At 33.6% G+C, this 10,769-nt stretch overlaps 1 protein-coding gene across 1 annotated transcript; it reads left to right on the forward strand.

The window, feature by feature from the left end:
* The first annotated feature begins 8,878 nt into the window (after positions 1–8,878).
* Positions 8,879–10,183, forward strand: LOC147477504 (plant/protein (DUF1995)). Its single transcript, XM_086582248.1, has one exon. It carries the CDS (start codon positions 8,949–8,951, stop codon positions 10,068–10,070), a length of 1,122 nt encoding a protein of 373 aa, XP_086438374.1. The 5' UTR covers positions 8,879–8,948; the 3' UTR covers positions 10,071–10,183.
* The last annotated feature ends 586 nt before the right edge of the window (positions 10,184–10,769 follow it).

Raw genomic sequence — 10,769 nt, forward strand, 5'->3', positions numbered from 1 at the left:
CATTGGATTGTTTAGAAAAGATTAAAGATGTTGAATTATATAAAAACTCTACTAGATATAAGTCTACATTTAACCTTAATCACCATATATATTCTCACTAACTTCTCAGTTTACAAATATATTTTTTCCTATGCAGTAGAAGGTGTTAAAACCCAATTCTCTATTTTAATTCTTAAATTGGTTTCCAGCAAAACAAAACGATAGATTGTCGCCTTTCCATCATAGTACTGGCTACTGAGTATCGACATTGATCTCCCAAGCTTGAAATTAGCTACGTTTCATCTTCAATCAACTACTGTTCAAGTACACAATGTTTAACAACTGTATTTTGGTTTTTAATTATCAATGTTAGATCATCAGTTGGTTTTTATATTTGTTTATATTTTTACTTACCAAGTATCGACATTGATCTCTATTCAGACTATGCATGTATGTGATCAATGGCTACCTAAGCTATCTTTGCTTTGGTGTTGCTCTAGCTCAATGGTTTTATCCATAAAAAAATATGGATAAATAAACAGTAAGATGGTTAGAAATTGAGTGATAGGCGATAGACATAAAGAGAAAGCACACCCCAATGGGATTGTGCAGATCAATATCTCAATTATGCTAGAGTTTACTATTGATTGTGTATGTATGTCCATTTTTATTTATATATATATATTTATATATATATATATATATATATATATATATATATATATATATATATAATAGCAGTCCCTTTTCCTGCTCTCTGAGGGTGTCAACGTCAACAAATTTTAAGTACCCACTTTACTCACAGGAAATCAGGATGGCATACTTCTCTCTGAAACCCAGGAGAAAAAAGGAAAATCAGGAGACTAAATAGGAAATCAAACTTTCGACACAAAACACTAAATTCCTCTATTCTAAAACCCATCCAAAGCCTACGTAAAGGAAGAAATAACTAATACTCACAAACAAGAAACAACGAAGAAAAAAAAAACTAAACCTAAAAAGTACAAAAAGTGCACTGATAGCCTCTTTCTCCATTAATCGCTCTCGGAAAAACAATTTAGTGGCCTAAACTCGGTATAAGTCAAGTCAGGCAAGTTTTATTAATTTTCCTAATCAATTATTCACAATTTTTCGTATTATTGAATTGGTTTTTCCCCAAAATGAAGATGCGCTAACCCTGGATTTCAGTTCACACCCTACTTTTTCTTCACTTCCTCCCTATCAACGACATGGCAAGTTTTTTGTTTGTTGAACTTTTTTCTATTTATTTGAGGCCTGAATTTCCATTCAATTTTGATATATTTTTTTCCTCCCAATGATTGTTTTATGTGAATTGATTAGGTCTTGGGAGTATAAAGTGGGATATGATCCTTTTCAAATATCTCGACATTGTTTTGATGTCAATTTACCCCTTGCCTTGAAAAGGTTAGTGATATCTACCTTTTTGTTTTGTGAATCTGGCATTGGGTAAAATTTAGACTTTCAATTTAATCGTCCAATTTCCAATTCATTGTCGTATAAAGTTCACCTGATATTCTCATGGTCAAATTCTACAAGCATTATTTGTGGACAAAAAATATCATGTAATTTCAGTATGGGGAAACTATACTTAAAGAATACAAGTGGTAAAAGTAATGACTTCGACTCCCCTATCCACAACTGACATGGATTGATTTCCTTTCTCTGTGAGCAACACAACATCTGACAAATTAAGTAAACTCCCCGGCATTTGTTTCTATTCTTCCCATCTATTTTTCTTCTCCTTTTTCCTACTCACGAAGAACAAAACTATTTGTCTTATTTCCTATTCATTCTAGGTACTCTTTTAAATTTTCCCCATAAATCGGCTAGACATTGATCAAATAGAAAGAACTCTATGCATAATCTTTCTCCTCTCTCTTTGTTTCTCATGCTTTTTCCTACTCAAAAACAAGAAAAAAAAATGAACAAAATTTCTAAATAGTAGAATTGATCAAACAGTTCTCAACAAGCTCAAACAATGAAGGTATCATATTTTCTTTTGCTTTAGTGATTCCCAACTTTATTATTTAATCAATTTTATTCTTATTTTTTGTATTGTTAGGTTTTACAATATGGGGTTGTATATTTTTTCGTACTTAATTAGTCTAACTTGAGTTCTTATATATTAACCACATGATTAGATGGGTTAGATCAGCTTAAAAACCTCCATTTCTAAGTTTCTCAAGTGACGATAAACAATCCTGACTAACCTAAAATACTAAAAGTTAGTGTCTGATACTAAGTTTCTCAAGTGACGATAAAAAATCCTGACTAACCTAAAATACTAAAAAGCAGTGTCTGATACTATTTTTAGAAGATAATATCCTCTTATCGGTGTTACCAATATGTGGTAGGTGAATATGGGGTAATATATCTATTTTGGAAACAAATAATAAGTAGTAATGCCTTTTGACTCTTGGATATAGTTTCCTTGCACTGAGGCTCTCAAACATCTTTGAATTATTTGATTGAGGATATAGTTCCTTGGATGAAGACATATAGTAAAGTAAACATTCACAAACACATAATATGTGTAGTCTTTTTTTAGTATGGTTATATTAAATCAGTGCAAAGAATAGGAGAGGAGGGTTGTGTTTGGATACCTTTTAGTTACAGGCTTATAAGAATTTTCAGGTATTATTTCAAACATTTTGTCTACAACTATTTGAAAAAAAGTAGTAGCTATGGAGAAACGAAAAACATAGTTGTTTTGTAAACGTTGAATTTTATTTTATCTCCTTCAACTTTATCCTGGTCCTATGTGATTTGCTATGAGAAAGGGAGCAGAGAAAGGGGGGGTTAATTGCCTTTTTACTTATTGATGGGATTTTAAGCATTTTTCATCTATCAGTTTCAATTTTCTTACTTGCTGGATTAGTTTCCACAAGCCTGAAAGAAGTTTATCAGCATATCCGGGTTATTATATATTTCTAACAATTCATATTTTCCTTAAAGATATATCCAAGTTTATTGACAATCCAAAAATGAGTTTGAGCGATTGTTCTGGGTCAATGTTGCTATTTCTTTCATATTTGAGGGTCAGTTGCAGCTTATTGTGCCAGTAACTCCTTTCTTTGGTACTTTGGAGGCTTTTATGATTTTGTAGCATATTAGTGTATATGTTGACTCTTTATCGTCCCCCTCCCTCCGATTATGCTATATGCCTACCTCTCTTCTAACTCAACTGTGTTTTGCAGAGTTTTGAAGCTTTAAATAAAAAAGTAGTACCATGATGCTTGGCCAAGAACCAAGGGAGACAACATCCAATCTTGGGCATCTCAGCAAGCCGTCCATACAAGTAAGTAGATTCTGAACATAGTATGTCACTAATTGCTCAAAGTTTATTGTTGAATGCACCTTAACCAATTTGTTTTCTTTGGTGACATCCATCTTCCATGCATTGATCCATGGGTTGAACAAGCATTATTACTCGATAGCAATCAATTACAGGAAGAATGAACTTGAGGAGAAAATGTTGCTGAATCTACATAAGAAGAAGTGGACTGATGGTCTAATGCTTCAGTGATTTGATACCCATTCCAAAACCAATGAGCAGACTGTCAAAGTTTAAAAATATTCATTCTCTTTATTTAGTTTTCGTGCTGTCATCCTATTTGCTTGCCAACTAATTTTGATTACAGAATTGACCAGGAGATGGAAGTGTCATAGTCGATTATGTCTATACAACAGTACCACCCAATCTCAAAAGTTCATCCAATTACGTAGAGATCGATAGTTATGAATTTAATACCAACAATATGCAAAAGAAAGTGTTGTCTTATTTGCTAAAGCTATCACAATGATGATTAGCTTATAATGATTTTTCCCACTATGCCTAATGTACGGGCTGTCAGATGTCATATGTATTCTTTGCAATTAGAGTACTATGATGCGACTTTGCTTTTGTCAAGGTTCGTCAAGGGTTGAGAACGCATCATTTTTGTTCCCTAAACTAACACTTTATTTTAATCTATATCTTTAATCATCATTCTGCCAGAATTTAGCTGCAAAATATATTTTTCACAACCACCTTAGGAGTTTGGATGTTAAGGTACTCATATTTGATTAATCACCAAAATATTTTGGAAGCCAAGTGGTGACATGTCTTTACAATGACGTTGATATCTCCTTTTCGAATTTGAATTTTGGGAAAATTTTATTTGACTTTTTCTTGAATGTTCTTAGTTTATAGATTTAATTGAATGACGTGGCAATAGAGACTTTAGGCAATGCTTTGATAGAAGTAGTCTAACGTAAGAATGGTTGTTTAGAAGCTTAATTGGATTGCATGAACTCTTACTTAAAATGTCTCAGTTTTTCTATGAACAAAAGAACAATATTCCTTTGTTATTTTTTTCTTGGTAAAGTGACTAAGTATGAAGAGATAAAACTCCATAATGGTCTTTTTGTTGCTAGCATGGTCTCCCTGATGTGGTCATAGTAGCTAACAGTTGACCTTTGATTCATCTCCTTATGGACCAAACGAGGAGCGTGAGAAATGAAAGTGGTTTTGACATCAACAGTTGTTGTTTGCCTATTAGATTAGTGAACTTGGGTTTTTCAAGAGATGCTCAAAATAAAAATTGATCAATTTCTATATACTTATTCCACCTTAAAGGAATCAATACAAATATAAAAGAGCAAATTGTGGGTATAAAAAAAAAAAAAAATCACGTAGCAAACTTGGCCGTATGCAAAATATAGTGAAATTGTTGGAAAATCACTATCAAATAATGAGCTTTACAACGAAAAAAATCTTGATAGGCCCAAATCATTTTAAAGCCCAATACACATGAATAAGAGACTTAAGCATGTCAAAATTAATGGGCTTTTTCATCTATCAATGTAGCAGGTCCGGCCATGGGCCGGGCTTTAAGGGTATACCATATAAAGTATTGAAATGTTATTCCAATTTTGTTGATGTTGACATGGTTTGAGGATGTTTAGGTTAGCAGGTCACATGTGGCTAAATTAAAGTTTGAGTTGCATTTCTCATGAAGTTTATGCGATGTTAGCCAGTAATAGCAATAAGATCTGCAAGGCGCTTGAATTGAACGTCAGTTCTGAAAAATGTTGAGCAGCTCTGACCCTTGCAAATGTGTAACATAGCTGATCATGAATTGATATGGATGACAATCAAGTTTGAGATTAAACCGTGGTTGAAGCAATTTTTCATTCCGATATTATAGTTCAAAGAAATGTGGGATGGAGTTTTATTTGTTATCTAATCTGATTATATATATGTGTATAGATTGAGATGATTCAGGAATCTAAAGTCTCAAAATTTAAAGTTCAAGTTCAAAGCTCCTTGAGTTCCATGTACTAATTTGAAAACCTGATTTATGCCTTTACTTACACTCTCCAGCTTGCAAAAGAAAATTTCCTTAGCTTGACAGCAATATATGGGAACTTCTATTAAAGCCCTCCTATAATGTTATTTCAAAACTTTGAGTCTTTCAATCTTTAATATATGTTTTGAAGTTTGAACTGTGTATACTTTTCTTAAAAATTCCCTCTGTCATGAACTATACGATCCATTACTTTTGTACTATGTTCTTACAATATTGGCTATTATAACAGTTATATTAACATCTATTGTAAGTAGACGTTGATTCTTTTATACATATGAAAAATGATTGTATAGGATCTTAATGTGAGCTAGGTAATCTAATTAAAGATTTCTTGGTCAATATGAGTGCCATCAATAAATTCAAGGATTCACCTGCTGTGGGTGCTATTTACTAAAATTGCATAGAGCAATTCGAAGTCATAGAATAAGATGAATGTCTGTGTCGGAGTCTTCTAGATATTAAAACGATTAATGCATATGTGACCTATTTTCTTCTTCATGAATTGTAGGCTATCTATAATGTGTTTCTTATTATGGTAAGGTATGTCTGTAGACTGCCATAGTTACTCGACACAACTCAAGAAATAGACCAATGATTAAGAGAAGTACGAAAATCCTACTTCAATTTTCATTTGCGTAATTTCACTTTTCACTGTTGTAGTTTGAGATTTTCTTAAAAGGTGAACTATGTTTTTCAAATGGTCAGAGAATGTTAGAATTTTGGCCACCATCTTTTTATAGTGTTGAATGCACAACTTGGATTGTTATTTTGTTTGTTTCACCTTTAATGAATTGAGCTTGGGTAGAACTGTAGAAGCCTTCGTCAACTTTATGTATTACAGTCAGTTTTGAGTAAGTTTTGCAAACAAGCCTACATAAATAATATAGTGTATTCAAAACATTTGCTATAGTGCTAAAACACTTTCTGATTGGTATGTGTTCTGCCGGTCTCATGCATATTAGATAATTGCCTTTATAGTAAGAGTAAAGTGTATATTTGCAGGTTTTTATGAAGGCATGTCCTTCAAAGAGATCATTCATTCATCTCAAAGTTGAGTTTACAACCTTTCATAGCGGCTCCCATCCAAACCTAAGCACATCACTATTAGTTCACACTTGATGTAAATTTCACAATTATAGTTGGAAACAGAATAAACAAAAGATTGATAGTCATGCGAAGGATTTGCACAAACCAACAAACAAACTTTAGCATTACAATTTTTCCCACACTCAGACCTCATAATTTATAGATACTCCCAATTGCAAATCATTTAATACCCACAAATTGTATTGGAAAATGCATTTAAAGAATAAGCACTTGAAGTTAAATTCATAATTAACTAAACCTTTAGCCCATGTCAGGAGGTGCATGCAAGCCTACCCAATACATTAGAGCATCCATTTTTTGTTTGGTAAGTCATAAAAGCAATCAAACAACCTAGGCATTGGAATCTCATGTTATTCAAGACATTTCAATGCCTGATAGAATATCTTAAATTAGAAACCTCTGTATCTGATCCCTATATGATCATAGGAATTGTTGGGACTTTGTTATAACTGGGGTCAATGTTGTAGAGTTCCTATGAGTACGAGAATGTCATAATGAAGATAATATTAAGCTATAAGTTACTCGAGTTGTCCCTCCATTGCCGATACTTGCTTCAGTCAAACGTCAAAGAGATCACACAATGTCTACGTAAACTATTGGGTTGTAAAAGGGTGACCGAGTGAGAAAGGAGTTAAATTTGACGCCTGCTAGAGAGTTATAATCATTTGATCACTATAAGGCAAAACATGAATCCAATGTCTGATCATGGAGACTTGATGGCATATTAAAGTAAAAGTGTGGCGAGAAAAAGAGATCACACGGCTGTCATTCGAATGTAGAAAATTAATATCTCAAATTAATATGAATAGTGCATGGGAACGAAGAGAACTGCATCTATACATATGTTATGGCGATCAAATGACCACATAAATTACAAACTTGGGTTGAACTAACTCGAAAGAAAATAATTAACGGGAAATCAGAAACTGTATGTAAATGCAATGAACTTAACTCATCAAAGAATAATTAACGGGAAATTGGAAACTGGATGCAATTGTACTGAGCTAATTACCTCAAAGAAGAATAATAATTAATGGTAAATTAGAAACTGGATGCAAATGCATTGAACTAGCCTCAATAAATAATTAATGGGAAATCGAAAACTTGATGCAAATGAATTGAACTAACCTCAAAGAAGAATAATTAAAAGCGAAATCAGAAACTGGATGCAAATGCATTGAACCAACCTCAAAGAATAATTAACGGGAAATCGAAAACTAGATGGAAATGCATTTAAACTAGCATCAAAGAATAATTAACATAAAATAAAAAATTGAATGCAAATGTAGTGAACTAACCTCAAAAAATAATTAATGGGAGATACGAAACTGGATGCAAATGCATTGAACCATGCATCCTCAAAGCTTAGTTATATTATTTATAGTGGGACTGGAATGTCTCCACAAGTATAGTTTTGCATTTAAAATGATGTTTATCATATTTCTAATTTTTGTATGATGGAGAATGTCTTGCTATTCAAGTAGCTTCAATATGATCTTTGTCTTATTGGGCATTCTCACAAAACTTCGATCAAACTTATATTATTAAACAAAAAAAAAAAAAAAAATCAAAGGGTTTAATCAAGGGTAATGGGGTTTTCACTTTGCAAGAAATTAGATAAGTAATCAATATTACATTCATATTTCATAGCTATGCATAGTTGCAAATATTTTTAAAAATAATTTAATATAACGACACCCGTTCGTAAGACGGGTTCGAAAACTAGTTAACTCCCTAGTAGAACTCCAGGCCAGGCCAACAACATGTCCTTGAAAACATAATTCCTTCTCTGCCCAGAAGTAGACATTCAATACCACAAGGTGCCTTTCACTTCCAAGATAGATCCCTGCATAGAAAGTTTCCGGTTCTTGAAGACATGGTTATTTCTCGTTTTCCAGATTACCCAGATCACCGCATAAGAGAGTAACTGCCACACTTTGTTACCAAAGTTACTCCTACTCCTACTTCTTCGAATTAGACACGTTAGTTATTTGTTAAGGTTGCCTTTCCAGACATATTAATGGAAGTAAATGTAATTGTACACGTTCATGACCTTACGAGCCATCTCTAAGTGAATCTCTTTCATGACACTTTGAGCCATCAATAAGTGAATCTTTTTTTTATAGCTACAATAAGTTCTAAGTTAACTATGCGACGCAGAAATGTAATACTTGGTCAGACTCTGGCCAAACTTTTAGTCGACAATTGTGTAGTAGCATACTTATAGTTGAGTATAAGACCCTTACCTAAGGACTAGAGCTTAACTAATACCAAGTACAAAGACCCTAGGAGGTTGTTTCAAAAGGTCTTAAGGTAGTATACAATTATACATGGATGGGTGAAGGGTGGGCAGGGTTATGGCCTTCTGGATGGTAGGAATTTTACAAAAAGCTCATAAAAACAAGGAAGATAATTGTTTGCCAATACGAAATTTCAACACTGCACACCAAAATCTTCGTTAATTTTCTAATAAAATTCACTGTTTTTCGTATGGATAGTTGGATACTATCGTTATCCATATATTATCCACAACATTTTGAGCACTTAATAGAGCACTGCTGCCAGCCTCTGAGCTCTTTCACTCTGTTTGAAATGGCATCCAATCTCCTAAAATTGCCAATACAAACTATCAAATCTCCAATCCCTTCATGTTCATCGTCACTATCAATAAAAACTCACTTCCCCTCACTTCGAAATCCCCTTCAAAACCAACTGAAAAAATCCCACATTTCTTTCTTTCCTCCAAAACCTCTCCACAAGTCCAAATTCCTCTGTTCCTCAACACTCTCTACATACTCACCACCTACTTCCAAAGAAGAAGCCATTTCTCAAGCCAAAACATGCCTATCAACTACACTAGAAAAGCCACTAAACAATCCAAGACTAGCTGGAAAACTCAAGAAACAAAAACAACCCAAGTTCCGTATCGAAATCCCAGTTATTGACGACACACCTGAATCACTCACTCAACTAGCTCTTGACTTCTTTCAAGACCTTCCCATTAAAAGAAAAGGCACTCAACTCAACATACTACTCGTATGGCCTAACTCAAACTTAGCAGAACTAGCCAAGAAAGCCTTCACAAATTCTGTATCTTCAAACTCAATTCAACACATGGACATGTCTTCTTTTCTTACTAATGATTCTAGCAGAACTTTAAATTCTACTGATGTGGCAGTGTTTTTGGCGCCAGAGGATTCAGAGTTGACTGTTATGAAGACAGTTAATGATAGCTTGTATCCAAAGCCAGTTGTAATTTTCAATCCAAAATGGGGATTTGAGGATGAGACTAGTTTTGGTGAGTTAAGTGGATTTATAGGGTCATTTGAAGTGGTATATTCTTTCATGGGGTTGGAAGTTAGAGGAGTTTTGAGTAAGAGAAAAGGGGTGGTTTTCAAGTGTGCTAGAGATGGAGTTTTGAGTAGTGAGAGATGGGAAATATTTGTAGAAGAAGAAAATGGAGAGTTGAAGGTGATCTCAAAGTTTAAGAAAAGACCTTCTATTGGTGAAGTTGAGAATGTCTTGTATAACTTGATGGCTGTTAATTCTCCAATAACTAAGTCTGCTAAATTTTTTAGAGATTTGGTGTCAAATGTAACAGGAAAGAAGTAGACTTGTTAAAAAAATGTTGTTTCGTTTTTGAGGGTGACAATGTTGCATGGTATGCATTTTTGAGTTGTTTCTTGGAAATATTAGCACACAATTAAAATAGATTCTTTGAGAAAGAGTTGCTTATCGTGTGCTCATGTGTTTGTGGTATTGGAAATCATTTCTTATTTACAAATACAGAATCAGTTGCAGCCCTACACGTGCTGAAGTTTAAGATGTAATGGGAGTGCACATCTTAGGAATCTAATAAAGCATCTAGTGGACAACAGGCAATTACACTAGTAACAGCACACTTCACTCTAATCTGGAATTGCTACTGTCATCTTTAAATTCTGATGTATTGTCCTATCCAATCAAATTCGAAAGCATGGCTGCCGGAAGAAATATACAAAGAGTGTATGGCCTTTTCCAATGCCGAGCCGAGCTGCTGAGGTGATGTTACTACCAAAGTCTGCCAGAATTGTGTCGAAACAGCAACCAAAGAAGTCACACAACGATGGTGTCCATATAACTTGAACACTGAGAATGTCAAAGATGTTTTACTGAATATTTCTGATAATCTTATTGATATAAAACAGTAGGTATATATACAAGAATACAGAAGATCTCCTAGATTCACATATCTAGGAGAAGATAATACTCTTACTAAGATTATAAGATACTTGCTAATCCTAACTAAGTTAACAAATATTCCAACACCCT

This window comes from Coptis chinensis, chromosome 9, assembly GCF_015680905.1.
Source record: "Coptis chinensis isolate HL-2020 chromosome 9, ASM1568090v1, whole genome shotgun sequence".
NCBI classification, from domain to species: domain Eukaryota; kingdom Viridiplantae; phylum Streptophyta; class Magnoliopsida; order Ranunculales; family Ranunculaceae; genus Coptis; species Coptis chinensis.

What these genes read in the sequence shown, in the direction of transcription:
- LOC147477504 (XM_086582248.1), top strand. Translation starts at nt 8,949, where the DNA reads ATGGATAGTTGGATACTATCGTTATCCATATATTATCCACAACATTTT.